This window comes from Rana temporaria, chromosome 11, assembly GCF_905171775.1.
Source record: "Rana temporaria chromosome 11, aRanTem1.1, whole genome shotgun sequence".
In the NCBI taxonomy this organism is placed as follows: Eukaryota; Metazoa; Chordata; class Amphibia; order Anura; family Ranidae; genus Rana; species Rana temporaria.
Window position 1 is genome coordinate 42,596,095 of NC_053499.1, and position 24,466 is coordinate 42,620,560.

Sequence of the window (24,466 nt, forward strand, 5' to 3'; positions counted from 1 at the left end):
ACCCCTTGATAAAATTTCCCAAGTTGTGGGGACCCCTAACAGTAAAATTATTTTTGTAGCGTGGGTTGTCAGCACGCAAGGTAAGACAAGTAATTTGCATCCCAAATCCACAGATATTTAGCGCTCCCTGAGTCCTTTTGAAGGCAATTATAATCACAGGTAGTGTCACTCACTGTGCCTCTGGCTTCACTGTGTTTCTGACTTTGTGGTGTCTCTTAGCAGTGACACCTATGCTGAAATCAGGAGATAGGGTATCCGCCAGCCCCTCCCACTTCACATTCCTCACCAGTCAGCTGACCTCTAGTCTTTGCCCCGAACTGAAGAAGAGGCTGAGTGGGCGGCTACCGGGTTCCAGGAACAACCCAGCTGGGTGGCGCCACAGGCTCCAGCAATAGCAAAAAGACTGGGAGAGTAATGCAGGCTTCAGGAACAGACCAGGATTCGGTGACCCCTGGCAAATCCTCATTCGACCCCCAGGTTGAGAACCACTGGTCTATACGGTTATCATAAAATCAAGGCTCTGGAAATGGTTTAGGCTAGGTTTACAGTGGAGTGGCTGTGCGAGACGTGTTTGCGGGGCACCGCAACCCATTCATTTTAATAGGCTGCCATGCCTGCATTTCATGCAGGAAATTGATTCCTACACCTTTTTTATGAAATATACCCGCAGAGAATTTTACATAGTGCTTTTGCACCATGCAATGTTCCAGGGGTGCCATTAAGAATGAATGGCAGCCCTGTATACCTGCAAAAAAAAAAAGCGTCACGGTTTGGCTACTGGTGGTTGTGGGTGCAGAAACAGGTTTACATGCTAGAAGTGTGAACCTAGCCATATAGAGAACCCAATTCTGGTAAATGTTGATACATTGTTTACATCTTCAGATTTGTAGACCTTTTTTTGCTCAGTATTTAGATATGATGCCAAATAAAATATTTTAACATTAAATTGCCTTTTTTTTTTTTTTTTTTTGTAACTAGTATATTATATATGCTCTATAGAAAGATTGACGCCTTAAAAGTATGTGACACACCCCCCCCCGTTGGGGATGCTCAGTCACTTCTGTACCAACCATACTAGAAATGAGGGGTGTTGCCTTCAGTGGGATAGGAGATGTGCCAAGCCCTTCTAACTGTACTATAAAAATGTGCTTTTACTTTATTTTCTTCACTTTTAAAAAAAAAAAAAAAAATCCGGATAGATTGGTTATGTTACCAATTTAGTTTTGATATTTTTCAGAATTTGTTTTAATTTTCTAACAAATTCCAATTTTTCAAATGTTGGTTGTTGAGCGGTCTGGGAAGCTGGTCGCTGCGTCCTCAACAACCAATGACTCTTCAACTGTCAGCGGCCTTACCTGCCTATAATAAGGCTTACGTGCCGGTACACTAAATATCTCCTAAACATGCACCATTTAGGAGATATTTACCTTTTTAAGAAGCAGTTTGTGACATCACGCACTACGCTCTCTCTGTGGACAGCGTGCTGTCCATTGAGAGAGCTGTGTTGCAGCCTTGACTCCTGTGTGCACACATTGCTGCTCGGCCATTTAAAACGACCAGAACCCATGAGACCGAAAGGAAGACTTGGTGAAGATGGAAGCCCTGTCAGCTGTGACAGTGCGCCACTGGAGGGCTTCTTTTTAAAAGGTCTTTCAATATGTGTTAGTATGCAATGCACGACTCGTCTATAGGTAGATTTGCATGTCAGATGCAAAGGGGGGGGGGGGGGGGAGTAGGACCAAGAGGAGATGGAGATTTATGGTCACAGCATACACTTTTTCATTTTATAACATCGGCAATACAAACGAGTTTTGATTGACAATCCAATATAACCTTACTAAAAAAAGTGCTGTCGGCTGACCATTTCTTTCCACAATTGCCTGCATGCTCAGTAGCTTTACATCTGCTGTTTTCACTTGGTTTCTAAGGACTACATACAGGCATTAGGGAAGCATTCACATTGCTTCACTTTTTCCACATTTCGTTATGTTACAGCCCTATTCCAAAATGGATAACATTTTCCTGTACATGTCCTGACCCCTTACCATGTAATCGGCTGTCAGCCAATGACAGCTGATCACGTGATGTAAACAAAAGCTTGTAATCGTTGTGTGGAAGGTGTTGGCTGGTGCAGATGATGCAAAGAATAATCAGACATATATGGATGGCTGTAGTTTACTTGGATTCATTTGTATTGAAGAGACATACAGCAGAGAGCATGGTGCTCATGTTAGCACACAAGATATAGAAAAAAAACAACAACCATAGATAACAGGAAAGATGCAGTAACAGATAGTTAACACAAAGAACATTATGATAGACTATCTGTGTATAGTGACATCTAGTGGACATACTCCAAATACACAGGGAAATAAACCAAGCAATGTATAACATAGCATGAAACAATGTTCAGTCTCCAACACCCCTTCTCATTGTGAAGTGCTTAATTAGACAAACCGATTCTTCTTGTAAGATCCATATGTCTCTTTGCAGGCAAAGGCTTAGTAAGGATGTCTGCTAACATTTCCTCAGTGGGACAGTATTGTAGATCCATCTGTCCTTGCTCTTGCAAGTCTCTTAAGAAGTGATATCTCACGTCTATGTGTTTGGTTCTCGGGTTTATCCGCTCTGTCTGTGCGAGTGCTATACATCCTTGGTTGTCCTCATAGATTGGCGTGGACTCTTTCTGGATCTGATCTAGATCTTCCAGCAATTGTCTCAACCAGATTACCTCTTGCCCTGCTTGTGATGCGGCCACGTATTCTGCTTCGGTGGAGGACAGTGTCACTGTGGACTGTTTTCTGGTGGTCCAGCTGATCAGACCGTCTTTAAATAGAAACAGGTGTCCACTGGTGGATTTCCGATCACTGGGGTCACCTGCCCAGTCTGCATCCACATATCCAGTCAGACCACTCTTCCCTGTTGATGAAAATTTCAGTTTAAAGTCTATTGTTCCCTTCAAATAGCGTATGATCCTTTTTGCTGCGTTCCAGTCCATCTGGGTTGGCTGGGATACTTTTCTGCATAAGAATCCCACTGCTGTAGCTATGTCAGGCCTTGCCACTGTAGCTATGTATAGTAACTTCCCCATTGCCCTTCTGAATTGTGAGTCATTTTGCAAGGGGTTAATTGAGTTGTTTAATTCTTTAAGATAATTTGTCTCCATAGGCGAGTTGACTGGTTTGGCATCATTGAGCCCAAAAGTTTCAATTACTTCCTGTATTTTGTGACTCTGGTTAATAAGAAAACTACCATCTTCTTCTCTTTCTATCTGCATGCCTAGGAAGTGTTTGACATCACCTAGATCTTTTGTTTCAAAGTCCATGTTTAAGACCTCCAGCAGTCTGGAACAATCCCCTTCTTGCTCATAACATACTAACAGATCATCTACATAAATGAGTACAAAGATCCACCTACCATTTAGTTTCTTGGTGTATAGGCAGGGATCGGCCTTGCTCCTCTGAAAGGATTCTCTCAAAAGCGCCTCATTAATCTTCATGTTCCATGCTCTGGCTGCTTGCTTGAGCCCGTAGATCCCCTTCTTAAGTTTACACACCTGTTCTGGCTTTTGTGGGTCTACAAAGCCCTCTGGTTGCTCCATGTAGATGTCTTCTGTTAAGTCACTGTGTAGGAAAGCGGTTTTTACATCAAAGTGCTTTACTAGCATTTGTTTTGTAGTTGCAACTGTGAGTAGAGCTCTGATTGTGGTATGTTTGACGACTGGGGCAAATGTCTCATCGTAGTCTTCTCCATATTTTTGGGAGTATCCTTTGGCTACGAGTCTCGCTTTATATCTCTCAACTGTGCCATCAGTGTTGTACTTGACCTTGAAAGTCCATTTACACCCAATTGCCCTCTTTTTGGCCGGCAGTTGCGTTAGTACCCAAGCCTGCGTGTCCTGTAGTGAGATGATTTCTTCCTCAGCTGCCTTTATCCATCTCTTGGCTTCCCTCTCTGGGAGTTGTGTTATGTCTTTCCAACAAGTGGGTTCTCTTACGCAGGATGTTTCTACTTTGTACGAGAGTCTGTTGGGGGGTTTACCTCTGTTTTCCCTCATTGAGCGTCTTGGTTCAGCGTCATTAGCTGGTTCAGTTTGTTCCAGTCTTTTCTGTGACACAGTATCACTTTCGGGGGTTCGTTCCATGGGAAAGAAAACCTGCTCAGCGTTATTTGGTTCTTCTGCTCTTGGCATGGCTGGCTCCGTTACTTCATTTCTCGGGTCCTCGATAAATGTTACGCTGCTGCTGATTGTCACTTTATCGGTCTTCGGGTCTATGATTCTATATCCTTTGGTGTTGTCGGCATAACCAACAAAGACACCTTCAATTGCTCGATTCTGGAGCTTGCTGCGCTTTTCTCCCGGAATGTAAGCAAAAGCTTTGCTTCCAAATACCTTGAGGTGTCCTATGCTTGGTTTTCGACTGTGCCATAGCTCGTATGGAGTTTTGGTTGTTGCCTTGGAGTGTAATCTGTTTTGTAAGTAGGTGGCCGTTTGTGCTGCTTCTCCCCAATATTTTTCAGGGAGTCCAGAATCAGTCAACATGCATCTGATCATTTCAGTCAGGGATCTGTTTTTCCTCTCTGCTACCCCGTTCTGCTCTGGAGTATATGGGACAGTCTTTTGATGTTCTATTCCTAGTTCCCTGAGTGTATTCTCAACTTGAAACCCGGTGTACTCCCCACCATTATCACTTCTGAGTACTAATGGTTTTCTGTGAAATTTATTGCTTACTTTGGTAACATAGTCCTTCAGCTTGTCGAATACTTCTGACTTATTCTTCATTAGGTATGTCACTGTAAACCTTGAGTAGTCGTCTATAAAAGTTAATATGTATTTATTTCCTCCTGGGGTGGTTGTTCTCATAGGCCCGCATACATCTGTGTGTATTAGGTCGATCGGTCTTGTTGCTCTGCTTTCACTTGCCTTTGGTGGGGTTACTCTGGTGGCTTTGGCCTTGATGCAGCATTCACACCTTAGCGTGTTTGGGCAGCCTGTTAACTTGAAGCCTTTCGTTAAATCCCGTCTGGCCAGCTCCTGTATGCTGTCAGGGTGCCTGTGGCCCAGACGTCTGTGCCATAAATGAATACAGTTCTTGTGTTTATGTGTGCAGAGCTTTGTTTCTTGCTCAACAACATCAAGTTCATAAAGGTGCTTGCCCGCTTTAGCTGTTGCTATCACTCTTTCCCCATCTTGGATAGTGCATTGGTCACCTTTAAACGTTGTGGTTAGTCCTTTGCTTGCCAGTCGCCTGACTGATATAAGGCCGCCATTGAGTCCGGGAACATACAATACATCCGTCATTGGTATTTTTAACACTTGTCCATCCTCATTTTTACAAGTGACTATTCCATGTCCTGTTCCTTCAGCAGTTGTGCAACTCCCGTCTGCAAGATATATGGCTTCTTTCTTGTCTGGATTGAGCTCTACAAAGAATTCTCTGTCGTTAGTCATGTGACTTGTTGCTCCAGAATCTATATACCATTTATGGTTGGTGACGGCATCTGTCACTTTAAAAGTTCCGTGCCACGCTGCTTGGTCGTTGTTTTTCATCATGGTTATGAGTGCCTGATTGGGATCTTTTTCCCTCTGCTCATTCCTCCACAATGGACAGTCGCGCTTGAAATGCCCAGCCCTGTTACACCGGAAACATAGTTTGGCCTTCCAGTTTGGCATCTTGGTGTCTGTTGCTTTAAGTGCTGCTCCTGTATCGCTCTCTTGCCTGTGAGAAGCTTGCTCCTTTCTGCGCTTGTATTCATCTGAAAGTCGAGATTTCACTAACTGTAATGTGAGTTCTGCTTCAGATCTTGTCTCTAATGCATTAATCAGAGGGTTGTATGACTCTGGCAGGCTGCATAAAAGTATTGCTGTCACATGGTTATCTTTGATCTCCTCTCCGAGGTCCCTGAGTTGTGCAACAATCTCCAGCACGCTTCTTATATGTTCTTGCATATCCCCTTCTGGAGTCAGTTTGGACTGGTACAGCTTCCTTAGTAAATATAACTTGTTGTTTAAGCTAGAGCTCTCATGTAATCTACGGAGTGCATTCCACATACCTTTGGCAGTATCTTCCCCTTTTATGTGGATAAGCTGTTCATCTTCTACCAGTAGGGCTATTGTGGCTCTTGCCTGTCTGTTTTTCTTATCCCACTCCTGGTTGTCTACATCCGGCCTGTCTGTGGTGAGGACATCCCATGTGTCATCTTTGCTCAGCAACATCTCCATCTTGAACTTCCACATCTGGTAGTTGTCACTATTTAGCTTAGTGATCCCCAGTTTAAGATCCCCGCTGCTAGCCATGATTAATGTACCTTGCTCGTATTCCAAACACCTGGATACCTCAGAGCAGATTTCCTCCGCAGCTTGATCAAAGATGGTGTGCAGATGAAGACTAGGCCTCTGTTCCAGCTGTCTGATGATTCACGTTGTCTGGGCCCATAACCTTTGTTGGCTGGTGCAGATGATGCAAAGAATAATCAGACATATATGGATGGCTGTAGTTTACTTGGATTCATTTGTATTGAAGAGACATACAGCAGAGAGCATGGTGCTCATGTTAGCACACAAGATATAGAAAAAAAACAACAACCATAGATAACAGGAAAGATGCAGTAACAGATAGTTAACACAAAGAACATTATGATAGACTATCTGTGTATAGTGACATCTAGTGGACATACTCCAAATACACAGGGAAATAAACCAAGCAATGTATAACATAGCATGAAACAATGTTCAGTCTCCAACAGAAGGAACATCGGTCCCAAGAGGAAGGAGGCATGTCTACCACCAGTAACCCCTATCAGGGCTGCCTTATCATGCTCATCAGTGCAGTCTCATCAGCGTACAGCAAAGGATAAAAAATTACCCATTTGTAAAATTTTATAACAAAATTTTTTTTTTTTTTTTTTAACAAAAAATTAAAACCGCACAGGTGATCAAATACCACTAAAAGAAAGCTCTATTTTGGGATTTTTTTTTTTTATAAAAATGTAATTTGGGTACAGTGTTGTATGACTGCGCAATTTCAATTCAAAGTGCGACAGCACTGAAAGCTGAAAATTGGTCTGGGCAGGAGGGGGGTTTAAGTGCCCAGTAAGCAAGTGGTTAAAAGTCCACCTGTGGTAAATTCAGTTAATTGGACATGATTTGGAAAGGCACACACTTGTCTATATAAAAGGTCCCACAGTTACCAGTGCATGTCAGAGCACAAACCCTCAGACTGGGGCAAAGGTTCATCTTCAGACAGGACAACGACCCAAAAGCACACAGCCAAGATAAAGTGGCTACGGGACAACTCTGTGAATGTCCTTCAGTGGCCGAGCCAGAACCCAGACATGAACCCGATTGAACATCTCTGGAGAGATCTGAAAATGGCTGTGCGCCAATGCTCCTCATCCAACCTGATGGAGCTTAAGAGGTCCTGCAAAGAAGAATGGGAGAGACTGCCCAAAAATAGGTGTGCCAAGCTTATTGCATACTCAAAAAGACTTGAGGCTGCAATTGGTGCTTCAACACGGTCTTGAGTAAAGGCTGTGAATACTTGATTTAATTTTTTTTATAAATTTGCAAAGATTTCAAACACTTCTTTTGCATTGTCCTTATGGGGTGTTTGTAGAATTTTGAGAAAAGTAATGAATTTAGGAATAATACTGTAACAAAACAAAGTGTGAAGCGCTGTGAATACTTTGGTATGGTACCTTGCTGCTTGCATGTAGTTACTCCCCCTCTCAGCATCTCTGTAGTTCAGATGGCAGGCTCTGAGATGTGACACAGAATTATATTCACAGGGAATAGCAAATGTGTCACAGAATTTAGAGAAGTAAATGTGCAGGGACCTTCTTAAACTCAGTGTACATTCAGATTAACAGTAGACTAGAAATAATTGAAATTAATATAAATAACATTTTGACCATAGATGCACTTTAATCTTGACTTAGGCAGAGGGCGCTGTCCCATTTAGGCAGAGGGCGCTGCCCCATGTACATCTAGGTCTATAGATCCCAGCAGTAAACACTATATCTTTTTCGGAAGTTGGTACACAAGTAAGCAACACATGAAGAATTACACTTTTACAGATAAATATTTATTGTATTATGGTTTTACATATATTCAAAATGAAAAGGAAATCATTTTTTTTAATATATAAATATATTTGCGCTCCTATTTCCTTACAAGAAAAGCAAACGTGACTGAAAACACAGGCAGATTTACCAAATCTGGTGCAGCTCTCTGCATAGAAACCAATCCGGTTTCATCATCAAAGTTTGAGCTGAAGTTAGAAACTGATTGGTCGCTATGCACAGCTGCACTAGATTCTGGGTTTAGTATCTCTCCCTTACACTGTTCAAAGTTAAACTTGTTTTTTTACTCAGGCGCACTGCGCAATACACCGATGCAGAGGACCATGTTTATCTACCTGGGAGCCACCCGCTTAAAAACAAACACAGACAAACTGAATTCGGAGCGGTGTGTCAGTCCTGCTTGGATGTGCACTCACCAAACACACTGGAAAGGCGCATTCCATGCACTGCCCTTGCAGTGTGCGCACATGCCAATTGTTAATGGCACCTCAAATGCAGCGCATTTCTGGCCACTAAACTGTAAGGTACCATGATATCACGTGGTTTTGTGCGGTGTGAGTAGGGCTTGCATTTCAAATTAATTGGCTGTTAAAACTGCACCACACAAGAATATGAGCATTCTAGTCTGAACCGGCCTTCAGGGATGTGTGTGAAGAACCATTCAGTCCTCAGTCCATCAATGATTTTAACAGGCTGGCTGCACAGACCACCTTTGCTTCCTAGGCAAAAAACCCACAGGTGTTCTGATAAGTGTGCCCTCGTGAATGAGCCCTTTCAGAAAGATACATGGAGTGCCATTTCTTCTGAGAGCCATTGCCCTAAGGCAGTGATGGCGAACCTTGGCACTCCAGATGTTTTGGAACTACGTTTCCCACGATGTCCATGCACTCTGCAGTGTAGAGGAGCATCATGGGAAATGTAGTTCCAAAACCTCTGGGGTGCCAAGGTTCGCCATCACTGCCCTAAGGCCTTGTACAGACTGCTCCACTGTGGTTTCCCCATGGCGCAACGTACCCACGTTTTGGTGATTTTTCAAAAAATGCACCCAAAAACACCCAATCTAATGGAAGTCCAAGGCAAAGTGCTGGTAACCCACACGAAAACCAATGGTGCGCTGCAGTGAAAAAGCAGCAGAGCAGTGTGAAAGGAGCCCACTATTCTGTCTCCAAACTTGCTAATCTGCAATAAGTGTGTAGCTGGTGAAGTCTGCAATCCTGTTATGCATACATATTTTCTCCACCCGTGGCTCAGGAGGAATTGGAGTCACAGGATCATCGTTGCAGCCAAGCAACCTATTGAAGCAAGTCAGGAATGGCCATAAACACATTTATCTCGCTACAGATAAATGTAAACATTTCTGCAATAGAACGTCTTTTTTTGAAGCAAGTTCTAAAAGTAGTTAAAGTTTTGCTATAAATGGTATAATGCCTGACAAAGAAATCCAATTCATAATAAAAACTTGCATCTCTAATAACTTAGGGTACTTTTTTTTTGGCTATCACTTAAAAGGGGTTGTAAAGGTTAGTTTTGTGTTTTGTATTTTCTAAATAAGTTCCTTTAAGCTTGTGCATTGTTGGTTCACTTAAAGCGGGGGTTCACCCTAAAACTACTTTCTAGTATTACAATGTCCCGACACATTACAATACAATTATGCCTATTTTTTTTTCTTTTTTATGCTGTACATACCTCGGTACAGCTTCCGGGTTGCGAATCCCGCGGGAGTGGGCGTTCCCAACTTGCTGGTGATTGACGTGATGACCAAAAAACGAGCTCCCCCCGTCGCGTAAGCTGCGTCACGATTGAGTCGGCGCTATACTGCGCACCGCCGTTCGGCTCCTTTCGGCAATCGTGATGCAGCTTACGTGACGGGGGGGGAGCTCGTTTTTGGTCATCACGTCAATCACCAGCAAGTTAGGAACGCCCACTCCCGCAGGATTCGCAACCCGGAAGCCGCGGGTGAACTAGCTGTACCGAGGTATGTACAGCATAAAAAAAAAAAATAGGCATAATTGTATTGTAATGTGCCGGGACATTGTAATACTAGAAAGTAGTTTTAGGGTGAACCCCCGCTTTAACTTTTCCATCGATTTCTCTTCTAAATGTTTTTTTTTCTTTGTCTGAATTTCTCACTTCCTGTTTCTCCTCAGTAAGCTTGCCCCATCATCAGCTGGGGGTTAGTCCGCCAGAACAGCTTACTGAGGATGAACAGGAAGTGAGAAATTCAGACAAAGAAAAAAAACATTTAGAAGGGAAATGGAAGGAAAATGTAAGTGGTCCAACAATGCATTAGCTTAAAGGAACCTATTTAGAAAATAAAAAACAAACCTTTACAACCCCTTTAAAAGCTGAACTCCAGGCCAATATAAATTAACAGCTTTTTATTCATTACATGTATCTATTTTTTTATTTTAAATGCAAGCAGTGTTGGAGACTAAATCCGACTCGGTATCACCTTTTGCAAGTCCCATGTACAACAGATCTCTCATTGCAAGAGGCAGCACAAGGAGCCAGTTAAATATGTGCGGTGCTCATGTGCCAACAAGTGCTAGGATGCAGAGATGAACCTATAGGTCTACTGCTTCTCTTTCACTGTCCAGTCACATACTGGGGGAAAGATCTGTAGGGACCATTTAACTGCCACCAAGAAAAGTTAAATCACCTCTTCTGCCAGACAAAGCTGTGCTGTGTAAAACTGAGAAGTTGATGGGCAGAAATAGAAACATTTTGGCACGTAAAAGAGCTCCCTTAGGCCCCGTACAGACGGGCAAACATGTACGATGAAAACGGTCCGCCGGACCGTTTTCAGCGTACATGCCCGCCTGGAGATTTCTGTATGATGGCTGTACACACCATCATACAGAAATCCGCGCGTACACGATACGCGGCGACAAGGCCGCGCCGTCGCCGCAACGATGACCCGGCGACGTGCGCGGCCCTGGCAGTTCAATGCTTCCACGCATGCGTCAAAGTCATTCGACGCATGCGAGGGATGGCGGCCGCTCGGACATGTACGGTAAGTCTGTACAGACGACCAAACATGTCCGACGGACAGGATTCCAGCGGGCATGTTTCTAAACAAGTTTAGAAATGTTTGCCCGCTCGAAAACAGTCTGGCGGGCAAATGTACGCTGGAATCCTGTCCGCTCAGCTGTACAGACGACCGAACATGTCTGCTGAAACTGGTCCGCGGACCAGTTTCAGCAAACATGTTCGGTCGTCTGTACGGGGCCTAATATGTATATGATCTGTGTAGTTAGCCATTTGCCTGGAGTTCAGCTTTCAACACCAAACCTTCTACACTGATCGATGGGTAATACGCCACAACTCTGCCACTTCTGTGAGCAATGGGTGTAAATCTATACCAGTGCTTGTGCCATCCTCAGCCCATATATTGATGTTTTTGTTTTCCAAAAGAACATTTTGGGTTTGTGCATTTTCTATAAATTTACATGACATTGACCAAATTCAGATATTGACTGCAATTCTGCCTGGTGATTTTTTTTTTTGGTCTTTGGGAATGAATCAATCAGGGATAGCATTGTCCTTATTAATTTTTGGAAATGCCGGGTTTTAGCAGCCTGCCTGACAGGCCATATACCCCTTTTGATCTCAGGATCCTTTGGGTCACAGGGCAGTAGGAATAAGGAATGTCTTTTGCGTGAAGAGGTATCATCCATCACGTGCTGGCTCGGGACACTAGAAAGTACAGCAAAAAGAACAATGCTACAAGGCCAGCCGAAACATAGCACAAGAGCTTGCGATTATCTCTCCCAGAATGAGCCATTCCTGTGAACCGCTTGACGCTGCCACTCAAAAGACCAGTCACGCTCATGAAGTCTGAACCCTACAAAGAAAAAACATAGAACATTTTATTTATTTTTTACTTTGTTCTGGATAATCTAGACACAAACTGAAAAAATTTAATAAAATCAGGGGATAGAAACAATAATAAAACCTTATGCCGTGTACACACGATCGGAAATTACGACAGCAAAAGTCCGATGTGAGCTTTTGAATGGAAATTCCGACGTGTGTACGCGGCATAACAGGGTTTCTAAACATTTTCCACTAGCATAAAATAATTGGCTGGAGATCTACTTTAAACTAATAAGCACACATGCCTTAGTTTGGGTAAACTTTTTTTTTTTAATCAGCATAAAGGGACACTACCTACATGTAATGCTTAGTGTCACTTGTGCCAGCTGTCATAGTGGTAAGCTAAAGTCTCATAACACGCCCCCCTCCCCACATACATACACTCATAGAAGCTGTAAAGGAAATTCCACAAATGAAAACCAATTAATGGAGGACAGACATACGAACAAAAGGTTGTCTGCTATAGTACAGCTTGTATGAGGAGAGGAGGGGGGGCAGAAAGGGTAGGCATAGCTGGCACTCTTGAAGCGTGTCTCAGGTCCTGCGCTGGCATTAGCTGCAAGATATAGTAGGGGGAAAAGGGACACTCCACATTAGGCAACATCCCTTGTGCTGATCGTTTTTTATAAGAGGAAACATTTTACCCAATATTCTGCCAGGGATAATCTTTTAGTGCAAAGGAGAAAAACCAGCACCCGAGTAATAAATCCTTGGCGTTGGACATTAAACATTTAAAATTAGAACAAAAGTGAAAACACTTTTAGTTTTTGGATGAAGTGAGGAAGTTTTATAACCCATTGGTAGTTTTTTTTACCATCCGTGTCCAATTGGGGAGCTTTCCCTTTACTCCCTGTCCCATAGCCAGAACAGGAATCAAGAAGAAATCCCTCCAAAGGTAAAGGAAATAAAGGGGTCAGCAATGGCAGCCCTATGACTGGTCTACTTCACATCAACTGTAAATGCTCAGACTGGCTACACACCAGTACAAACTCTGATGTGTATAGCTGCCAATAATTGCAGACACAAGTGGGCGTTCATACAATCTGCCATTTCTACCTCCCGTTTCAGATTTCTTTCTCAGAGGAATATAACCGCAGCTTACCGCACCCACTATGGCACGCTCGGGAAAGCAGCACTGCAATTCCTATGTTAAAGGGGTTGTAAAGGTACAATTTTTTTCCCTAAATAGCTTCCTCTACCTTAGTGCAGTCCTCCTTCACTTACCTCATCCTTCCATTTTGATTTTAAATGTCCTTATTTCTTCTGAGAAATCCTCACTTCCTGTTCTTCTGTCTGTAACTCCACACAGTAATGCAAGGCTTTCTCCCTGGTGTGGAGTGTCGTGCTCGACCCCTCCCTTGGATTACAGGAGAGTCAGAACGCCCACTAACACACAGCTCCTTTCTCTATCTGCAACGTAGAGAGCGTCCTGACTCTCCTGTAGTCCAAGGGAGGGGGTGAGCACGACACTCCACACCAGCGAGAAAGCCTTGCATTACTGTGTGGAGTTACAGACAGAAGAACAGGAAGTGAGGATTTCTCAGAAGAAATAAGGAAATTTAAAAGCAAAATGGAAGGCTGAGGTAAGTGAAGGAGGAATGCACCAAGGTAAAAGAAGCTATTTAGGGGGGGGGGGGGGGGGAATTGTACCTTTACAACCCCTTTAATAGAATATTACTGGTTTTATTTGCGATTATGAATGTCGCTCACTTCATTATGCACATGTGGAACTTTTTGACAGCTTATTGTCCTTTTATAACAACAGATCCAGGGGTGTGACTGCACAACTACAATATATCCATACCCCAAGTCTACTGGGGAAAATTAAATGGTCTGCTCGGAACACAAATTTCTAAGAGTAAGAAGTAAGCCAAAGACAGACTTACCATTCCATCCAAATACGTGTTATGGTCATCAGTTTCTCTGTCAATATCCAATGCAAGCTAAAAGGCAAAAAAAGGTCCATTTTACATAATGTGTCTGTGTGGGGCTCCGCCCACATGGCTGCATCATTCATTCAGTTTCCTGTGAGTACATGAACTACAACTACTGTCAACAGCTACGAGGCCAATCATCAGCGACCTTGCAGTCCAATCAGAGGCCCTGCAGCTTCCAAATTGTCAGCCTGTATAAGAGGTATGGGCTGAAGCTGCAGGAGTTTGGCATTGCACCCATGATCATGGGTGCAATGCTTTCCAGGCAAGGAGCAAACAAACAAGGCAAACAAAATAAAAATCTTTTTTTTGTCCTGCAAAAAACGTGTGCATTATTTTTTCCCAAAAGGTGAGCCTTTAACCTAGTGATAAAAGGATATTTCATCCCTTGTTAAATAGGACCCTAAAAGGTAAGTTTAGAGTAGATTATGCCCACTTTTATCAGGATTTTGTTGTAATGACATTTTGTTGCCACCGGGGACAATCTACTAATGTAGATGTCTAAAACGCATCAAGATTGCTTTCTTCATCTGAAACCTCACTGGCTGCTGTGTGTTTTCTACTCTTGTGGCAAATCAGTCCTATGGCTTGAATTTTTTAAAATCAGTTCATTGAATTGTAAGCAGCAGAAATGATCTGAAATTGAAGCAGTGAGTGGCTTGTCGGCAACACTTGGCTCAAAAAGCCCTCAACTGAAAAATCGAAGGAGCGGGGAGAAATAAACAGACAGCCGAACAGTGACTGCATATTATAATGTTAAAACGAGATTCCTCCATACATGCTAAATCTATTGGATTTCTTTCACCTAACCGGCAGGCTGAAGAGAAATCTGTGAGTGTAATGCCGCGTACACACAATCATTTTTCTGGTTCTAAAAAATTATGTTTTTCGGGCTCTAGAAAAAAACGACGTTTTTTTCAACTTGATCATTAAAACGGCCTTGCCTACAAACAATCGTGAAAAAAAAAATGCTCTAGCAAAGCGCGGTGACGTACAACGGCACTATAAAGGGGAAGTTCCATGCGGATGACGCCACCCTTTGGGCTTTTTTAGCCGATTTTGTGTTAGTAAAAGATGATTCACGCTTTTCTGTCTGTTACAGCGTGATGAATGTGCTTACTCCATTACGACCGGTAGTTTTACCAGAACGAGCGCTCCCATCTCATAAATTGCTTGTGAGCATGCGCAGATTTTTCACGTCGTTAAAGCCCACACACGACCATTTTTTACAACCCGAAAAACAACAACGTTAAAAGCGTTGTTAAAAAAATTGAGCATGTTCGAATTTTTTTTTGCCCATTTTTTCAAACCCGAAAAATGCTCTAAGGCCACACACGATCATTTTTAATGACATTAAAAAAAACGTCATTTTTTAAAACCCAAAAAATTATCGTGTGTACGCGGCATAAGGTTAGCATTACTTTTAAGTATATAGTGAATTTTCTACACATTGTTCTTTAAGCACTCACAGATTTGAGCCGTGTTACTTTCGTAGAAAGATTTTCTGCAAGACGTTTGTTTTCTGCATCAAGCATCTCATCTACCGCCCCAGAACTTGAACCTATACAGAATAAAATCAAAAGATAAAAACATCATTACAGGAAAACTGAAGATAGGAAAGAGAACAGCAGAGATATTCTGATAAACATGCATGAGTTAAAGTAGGACTAAAAGCAATTTTTATTTTAAAATGGTTGTAAATACAGAATTTATCCTAATGCATTAGATAAAAGCCTTCTGTGTGCAGCAGCCCCCCTAATGCTTACCTGAGCTCATCTCGATCCAGGGATGTTGGACGAGACACTCCGCTGTATGAGACTCTCCTTCCTGATTGGCTGAGACAGCAGCGGGGCTTAAACTCAGTGAGCCAATGAGGAGAGAGAGGAGGGCTGGGCTGCAGCTCGGCTTCCCCCATAGCAAGCTGCTTGCTGTGGGGCACTCAGGAGGGAAGGACCAGAAGCACGGAAGGACTCAAGAAGAGGAGGATCTGGGCTGCTCTGTGCAACAAAAAAAATCACTGCACAGAGCAGGAAAGTAAAAAAACACTTTACATTTTGGATAGAGCAAAGAAGGGTTATAGCCCCTGTCAGTTTTTTGCCATCTGTGTCCAACTGGGGAGATTACCTTTCACTTCCTGTCCCATAGAAAAACAGAAATGAGAGGAAATCCAGAAATAGTGTCCCAACAGTAAGGCCCCTTTCACACTGAGGCGTATTTCAGGCGTTTTAGCGCTAAAAATAGCGCATAAATAGGGCCTGAAATAATCCTGCCCGAGCATTCTCAATGTGAAAGCACAAGGGCTTTTACACTGAGGCGATGCGCTGGCAGGAGGAAAAAAAATCTCCTGCAAGCAGCATCTTTGGAGCATCAAACAAACAAAATTGGCGTCCTTTTTTTCCCACAAATAGAGCTTTCTTTTGGTGGTATTTGATCACCTCTGCGTTTTTTATTTTTTGCGCTATTAACAAAAATAGAGCGACGATTTTGAAAAAAAATTATATTTTTTACTTTTTGCTATAATAAATATCCCCCAAAAAGATATAAAGAAACGTTTTTTTTCCTCAGTTTAGGCCGATACGTATTCTACATATTTTTCGTAAAAAAAAAAAAAAAAAATCGCAATAAGCGTTTATTGATTGGTTTGCGCAAAAGTTATAGCGTTTACAAAATAGGGGGTATTTTTATGGCATTTTTATTAATATATATTTTTTACTAGTAATGGCGGCGATCAGCGATTTTTTTTCGGTACTGCGACATTATGGCGGACACTTCGGACACTTTTGACACATTTTTGGGACCATTGGCATTTTTATAGCGATCAGTGTTAAAAAAATGCATTGGATTACTATAAAAATGCCACTGGCAATGAAGGGGTTAACACTAGGGGGCTGTGAAGGGGTTAAGTATGTTCCCTGGGTGTGTTCTAACTGTAGGGGGGGTGGCCTCACTAGGGGAAAACACTGATCCTCTGTTCATACATTGTATGAACAGAAGATCAGCATTTCCCCCCCTGACAGGACCGGGAGCTGTGTGTTTACACACACAGCTCCCGGTCCCCGCTCTGTAACAAGCAATCGCGGGTTCCCGGCGGCGATCGCGCCCGCCGGGCACACGCATGGGAGTCACGGACGAGCCCCTAGTGGCCGCAAAGAGAGCCGACGTAGTATGATGGGCTCTCGCCCAGGAGAGCCAACCTGCCGCCGTAGAATGACGGCGGCTGGTCGGCAAGTAGTTAATCTCTTTAATTTACTCTTATTGTGTTTTTTTCTGTGTTCCCCAGTACAGAGGAACACACATCGGTCTCCTCCCCTTGTAAGTCCCCTACAGTTAGAACACACTTTAGGGAACATTTTAACCCCTTCAGCGGCCCCTAGCGTTAACCCCTTGCCTGCCAGTCACATTTACACAGTAATCGGTGCATATTTATAGCACTAATCGCTGTATAAATGTGAATGGTCCCAAAAACGTGTCCGATGTGTTCGCCGCAATGTCACGGTCACAATAATAATAAAAAATTAAAAAAAAAAAAAAATCGCAGATCGCCGCCATTACTAGTAAAAAAAAATTATAAAATAAAAATGCCATAAATCAATCTATCACCTATTTTGTAGATGCTATAACTTTGGCGCACACCAATCAATTTACGATTATTGCGATTTTTTTTAACAAAAATATGTAGAAGAATACATATTGGCCTAAACTGAGGAACATGTTTTTTTATATATTTTTTGGGGATATTTATTATAGCAAAAATAAAAAAAATAAACTATTTTTTTTTATAACTGTCTTTCCTTTTTGTTTATAGCGCAAAAAGTAAAAAAACACAGAGGTGATCAAATACCATTAAAAGAAAGCTCTATTTGTGGGGGGGGGGGGGAATTAATTTTTTTTGTAAGAATACAACATCGCACGACCGTGCAATTGTCAGCTAAAGCGACGCAGTGTCGAATCGCAAAAAATGCTCTGGTCAGGAAGGGGGTAAATTCTTCCGGGGCTGAAGTGGTTAAACAGGCTGTAGGGAAAATTAAACATTATACAAAAAGCCTAAAGTGTCACCTGATTTCATTTTCTTTCGTTCTAACCAGAACACACAAAGAATGTACATAGACACAAAATCAATATACAATCTCTTTAAATAGATTGTGAGAATCAGTGGGTCTGGTGGCAGTAAACACCACACACATCATTCCAGACACAACTATAATAGTCTCTGTAATATTCCCATCTTCTCTGTAGACCAAGCAATTCCCAGGACTTCTCAGAAATGAGGGAACATATCACCCCCCCCCCCCCCATGTCCCACAATTCAGTACTCTGCCGCTAAAAAGCAGAATTGGAAGTGTGCATATCCTTGCTTGAGTACGGCTCGGTTCACAGAAAAGCACGCAAAGTAACGTGTTCCTGCAGCGCACAAAAAAAACAGGCATCCCTTTTGCAGACATGCAACAGTGCCATTAACCACTTAAGACACGGACCATTATGCAGGTTAAGGGCCTTGCCCCTTTTTTGCGATTCCGCACTACGTCGCTTTAACTGACAATTGCGCGGTCGTGCGGCATGGGTCCCAAACAAAATTGGCGTCCTTTTTTCCCCCCACAAATAGAGCTTTCTTTTGGTGGTATTTGATCACCTCTGCGGTTTTTGGCCTAGATTCACGTACGGCCGCTCTACATTGCGCGGGCGTATCGTATTTACGCTACGCCGCGGCAACTTAGAAAGGCAAGTGCTGTATTCACAAAGCACTTTCGTCCTAAGTTACGGCGGCGTAGCGTAAATGGGCCGGCGTAAGCGCGCGTAATTCAAAGTAGGCTGGTAGGGGGCGTGTTGTATTTAAATGAGGCTTGACCCCATGTAGATGCATGGTCGAACGAACAGCGCATGCGCGCGCATGCTCAGTATCACGTCGTATTTACGACCAAAGATACGTCGGCTCAATGTCTGTGATGTGAACGTAATTTACGCACAGCCCTATTCACGTACGACTTACGCAAACGACGTAACAAGATACGCTTGTTTCGACGTCCATACTTTGCATGGGCTGCGCCACCTAGAGACATGCTTTATCTTTACGCCGGCGTATGTCTTACGTAAACGGCGTAACTAATTGCGATGGGCGTACGTACGTTCGTGAATCGGCGTAACTTGCTCATTTACATATTCGACGCGGAAATCAAGGAAGCGCCACCTAGTGGCCAGCATAATTATTGCAACCCAAGATACGACGGTGTAGGAGACTTACGCCGCTCGTATCTTGGCCAAATCTATGCGTAACTGATTCTATGAATCAGGCGCATAGATACGACGGCGGCCATTTAGACTTACGACGGCGTATCTGGAGATACGCCGACGTAAGTCTATGTGAATCTGGGCCTTTATTTTTTGTGCTATAAACAAAAATAGTGCGACATAGAGCAGTATAGTACAATGAGTGGAAGTTCCACTTTTGGGTGGAGCTCCGCTTTAAGTTATAAAAATAAATATTAACAACTTTATCCGTGCAGCCCGACCAACCAGCACGCAGCCTCACCCGTGCCCAACCAGCGCGCAGCCTCACCCGTGTCCAACCAGCGCGCAGCCTCACCCGTGCCCAACCAAGAGCGCAGCCTCACCCGTGCCCAACCAAGAGCGCAGCCTCACCCGTGCCCAACCAAGAGCGCAGCCTCACCCGTGCCCAACCAAGAGCGCAGCCTCACCCGTGCCCAACCAAGAGCCCATCCTCACCCGTGCCCAACCAAGGGCCCAGCCTCACCCGTGCCCAACCAGCGCGCAGCCTCACCCGTGCCCAACCAGCGCGCAGCCTTACCCGTGCCCAACCAGCGCACAGCCTCACCCGTGCCCAACCAAGAGCGCAGCCTCACCCGTGCCCAACCAAGAGCGCAGCCTCACCCGTGCCCAACCAAGAGCGCAGCCTCACCCGTGCCCAACCAGCGCGCAGCCTCACCCGTGCCCAACCAGCGCCCAGCCTCACCCGTGCCCAACCAAGAGCCTATCCTCACCTGTGCCCAACCAGCGCGCAGCCTCACCCGTGCCCAACCAGCGCGCAGCCTCACCCGTGCCCAACCAAGAGCGCAGCCTCACCCGTGCCCAACCAAGAGCGCAGCCTCACCCGTGCCCAACCAGTGCGCAGCCTCACCCGTGCCCAACCAGCGCCCAGCCTCACCCGTGCTTCAACCAGCGCCCAGCCTCACCCGTGCTTCAACCAGCGCCCAGCCTCACCCGTGCCCAACCAAGAGCCCATCCTCACCCGTGCCCAACCAGCACGCAGCCTCGCCCGTGCCCAACCAGCACGCAGCCTCGCCCGTGTTCACATACTGTTTGACATAAAAAAAAAAAAAAAACTCCAATGACTGCCATTTTATTCTTTAGGGCCTCCACTTTGAGAAATATATAACGTTTGGGGGTTCCAAGTATTAGATGTTACATGTGAACACAAAGCCCCAGGAAAGGCCTGATCTGGAAGTTCTAGGATACATTGGAGGGATTTACTAACACTTGGATCAGCTGTGCAGGGCAACCAATCAGATGTTAGCTCCAGCTTGATCAGTTGAAGCGGATTGGCTGCATGACCAGCTGCCCCAGTCTTAGTAAAGCTCCCTGTATATCCTCCAATACACACCGTCACCTGTGCCTGGAAATGATGGTGGGAAGGGAACTACATACCAACCATAGTATTTCCTCCCTCTGTGTTCTGAGCCTACAAGTCTCCCCATCCCCCTTCACATCATAACATGATACAAGACACCTCCATACAGCACTACAAGTCCCCTCCACCCCCGTACTACACGTCACGGCCCATGACTTGTATACCTCTCCCCCAGTCCGTCATCTTTCTTCCTTGTCGCCGCCGTGTGAGCTGGCACGGTTGTCATGTGATGACGCAGCCGGAATACGCGGTCAGCTGATGTCGGGGGGCGGGGCAAGTGTTAAAGCGGCCGCAACGCGGAGCTCTGAAGGGACAGCACAGATACCCCGTCCTTTCAGAGCGCATGCGCCGGGTTTACACTGGCTGGCTGCCTGCATGCAGTGTGAATATCTCCTAAACGGTGCATGTATAGGAGATATTCACTGTACTTACAGGGAAGCCTTGTTATAGGCTTATCTTTATTTGCAGGTAAAAAAGGACTCTAAAGACACGCCCATTATGTAAATATTTGAGGTCTTGCCTTGTTCCTATGGATACGGAGCTAACATTATTTGTAGGCTTTTGCTACCCCCTGCTGGTGATCTGAGTGGGTGCACTGTACATACACGGTGGCGTGTCCCTCTAGATGTCAGTGATAGATGGTCATTATTTAGTATTTATTGCAGGGTGACAGACAAAACCCGCAGGGTTGCTATTAACCCCTTCTAGCCCAGGCCTATTCTGGCACGGTCGTCCCAACCTACAGAAACTCATTTCAGGGAGGTGGCACTCCGCGCCCACCCACTACACACATCACCCCCCACGGCTAAATATTTTTTCACAGTGATTCTGGGGAAGGGGGTGGGGTGTTTTTTATTTTTACGTATTGATTTTTTTACACTTTCATTTTTTTTTTTCACAATGCTTTTTAGGGGAGGGGCAGTGGACAGTGTTGGTAGGTCAGGGGGAGTGGTGTCAGTAGTTTATTTATTTTTACAATTACATTTTTTTTACAATTACGTGTAGCGCCTGTGTACTTTCAGTCCAGGTGCTATTTTAAATTTAGAGGGGGATGAGAGAGTTAGTTGGCTCTCATCCGGGTGATTTGCGCAAATTGGGCCTCTGTTCTAGCTGGGCGGTGCTGTCGGTTCATTCTGTGTTCCTGTGGTGCTTTTCCAACCCCGGGGCGACAGATGGCGGCAGTGGAGGGTACTTCTTGAGTGGACGCCATTAGGCGGGGTTCTTGTTCCGGGTGTGGCGCTCACCTTCAGGGTGACCACACATCACGGGCCCCGGCGATATGGCCTACCAGGCCGGGGCGCACGTGCTACGCGGTGTTCTTGGTTCCGGGACCGTGTTGGCCCGGGACAACTGAAGCTGTGGCTGGGCCCCAGTAATCGACTGGGTCCCCAAGCCTGAGAAGAGATCCCATGCAAGATAGCTGTTTGGTGAGGAGTCAGCCTGAGGAGAGCCAAGAGAGCAGGGGAGGGCTGGGCCGGGGGGCAGGGGGGGAAATTGTCTCCCAGGCCACCCTAACTTATGTTCAAAATGTCCGCTATCATTTTATTTTTTATTCTGGTCTTGGAAGTCTGGCCGACCACTAGCTGTTGCATTCCAGGAGTTGTAGTCCACGCTCAAGTTTCCGGTGGGTGGAAAACAGAGCAGCGCAGAGGGAACTACAACTCCCTGGGACTGGATTCTTGGAAGCAGGCAGAGGCAGGGCATGCCAGGGAGTCGGGACGCAAGGCTGCAGGACTGGATGCTGGCTGCAACTTGACCCCAGGACCAGGAGCAATACCCCCCAGGAGGCCGTGGCGTGCAAGGACCCGCTGAGCTGAGATCACTGAAGTGAGAGACCCTGACACCCCTAGCTGACCCCCATCTCCCCCCCCATGTAAGCTGTCCCAGTGATCAGGCTGCATTGATGGGCACTGGAGTTGGCTACACTGATGGGCACTGGTGAGGCTGCATTGAAAAACCAGATGGGCCATGGATGGTGAGTTGGTTCAGAATTTCAATGGGCCACTTGACTTGCCCCCCAGGCCTAAGGCTGCCAGCCCTGCCCTGCAAGAGAGGCAGGCAATCCAATAGGGCCTCGACAATTCATCAGGGGATCGGGGTGACCGGACACTGAGAGGTTGGATGTCAGCAACCTGTCAGTCGGTGACCCAAAACAAGCAAACTACCTGAGGGAGATTCAGGCATCAATACTACTAAGTAAGATTTACTTCACTATTTACATTCTAGAGAAGGACCTGTGGCAGAGGTTCCACTCTAAATTTCATCCCTACCGAGTCTGTGGCAGAGACTTGTTTTCTTCTCAAAGTTCCGAGTGATACCCTGGCTGCCAGGTCGGTATGAGAGGCCTGTCCAGGTACACTATACCCTCTCCGGCTGGAGTGGCGACGAAGTTAAAGTGTCGCTGGAAGCAGGATTGTTTCCGTTGTTGATAGGCCTGAATCTGCAAATTCTCCTCCTCACCCATCTTTTACCTATCTACCTCAAGTTTACTGTTGCTGTGTTGGGCAAGAATAAAAGCACAAGAAAGACATCTGCTGCTTGGACATTCCATCATTGCTGCTCTCATCTATCTACCCCTAGACGCTCACAGAGGTAACACACCATCCCAATCTATAACCAGCGGCTCCTGCGGGGGTAGCGCTACACGTACCGTATTTATCGGGGTATTTCGCGCTCCGGCGTATAGCGTGCACCCCTAAAGTGGACCCGCATTCCTGTAAAAAAAAAACATTTTAGTACTTACAGTTTTGGTGTCTTGCGCGGCGTCCATCGACGGCCTCGTCGGGTCCGGCGTCCGTCTGCGGCTTCGGTGGTGTCCTCCTCGTCGGGTCCGGCGTCCTTCTGCGGTGTCCTCCCCGCTCGATCCCCGCTTCCCGCGCCGAGTTTCAACCACTGCGCCGGCATATAACGAGCGCAGTACACTCGGGTATAGTCGGGCAGGCTCTGCTCCTCTCACGGTCACGTCCTGTGCGTCCTGTACGTCCAGGACATGACCGCGAGAGGAGCCGAGCCTGCCCGACTATACTCGAGTGTACTGCGCTCGGTATATGCCGGCGCAGTGATTCAAACTCGGCGCGGGTATCGGCGTATATCGCGCACCCACGATTTTGCCCTGAATTTCAGGGCAAAAAAGTGCGCGGTATACGCCGATAAATACGGTACATATTAATTCACATCACTGCCCCACCCGGCAGCTTGGACATGTGCATACACAGCATTAAGACCCCTTTCACACTGGGGCCATTTTCAGGCATTTTGGCTCTAAAAATAGCGACTGACGGGGGGAAAAAAAAGTCCTGCAAGCAGCATATTTGGGAGGGCTGTATACACCGCTCCTAAACCGTACCTGCCATTTAAATCAATGGGGAGCGCTGCCGAAGTGCCTGCAAAACGTTTCGACAGTGGCGATTTTTGGGTGCTTTTAACCCTTTCCTCGGCTGCTAGCGGGGGTTAAAAGCGGACAAAAAGCACTGATATAACAGCGGTAAACCCCCCCCCCCCCTGTGAAAGTAGCCTCAACAAGCAGCACATGATGTGTGATCTCACACCTGTGTCCTGGTAACCTCCACCACGTTTCAAGAGGAATAGATGTCGGTGAATGTTGCTTGAGCCTAGGTTCACACTGCTGCGAATTAAAAAATGCGCAATCGCAAAAAGTAGTACAGGAACTACTTTTTGAAATCGCAGATGCGGTGTCGCACTGATTAGGACAGTGCCATTGCCGACAATTGCCGCCGATTTGAGATGCGATTTGAGATGTCAAATCGCATCTCAAATCGTTCCAAATCGTACCCAGTGTGAACCAGGGCTGAAGGAGTGAACGTGCAGGTGAATGTACTGTATGAATATAGTGACTGCTACTTTCACCGGGGCATAATTAGTGAGTTACCACTAATGTTGTGAGAGTAAATACAGCAATACATTGCTACCA

General features: G+C 45.3%; 1 protein-coding gene across 2 annotated transcripts; it reads right to left on the reverse strand.

Annotated features, from left to right (window-relative positions):
* Positions 1-11,602: 11,602 nt before the first annotated feature.
* Positions 11,603-20,800, reverse strand: BET1L (Bet1 golgi vesicular membrane trafficking protein like). Of its 2 annotated transcripts, none has more exons than XM_040328436.1 (4): positions 20,700-20,800; positions 15,362-15,453; positions 13,845-13,901; positions 11,603-11,926 (listed from the first exon to the last, which is right to left on the reverse strand). In XM_040328436.1, the coding sequence occupies exons 1-4, from the start codon at positions 20,716-20,718 to the stop codon at positions 11,759-11,761; spliced, it is 336 nt and encodes a 111-aa protein (XP_040184370.1). In that variant the 5' UTR covers positions 20,719-20,800; the 3' UTR covers positions 11,603-11,758. The 2 variants fall into 2 exon arrangements, with proteins under 2 accessions (XP_040184370.1, XP_040184371.1); XM_040328437.1 differs by lacking the exon at positions 20,700-20,800 and adding an exon at positions 15,659-15,730.
* Between the last annotated feature and the right edge of the window lie 3,666 nt (positions 20,801-24,466).

Excerpts from the sequence above, each read along its gene's own strand:
- BET1L (XM_040328436.1), bottom strand. Across the intron at positions 13,902-15,361 it reads AAGTAACACGGCTCAAATCT|CTTGCATTGGATATTGACAG; the intron begins GTGAGTGCTTAA and ends TTTGCCTTTTAG. Across the intron at positions 11,927-13,844 it reads ACACGTATTTGGATGGAATG|GGTTCAGACTTCATGAGCGT; the intron begins GTAAGTCTGTCT and ends TTTTCTTTGTAG.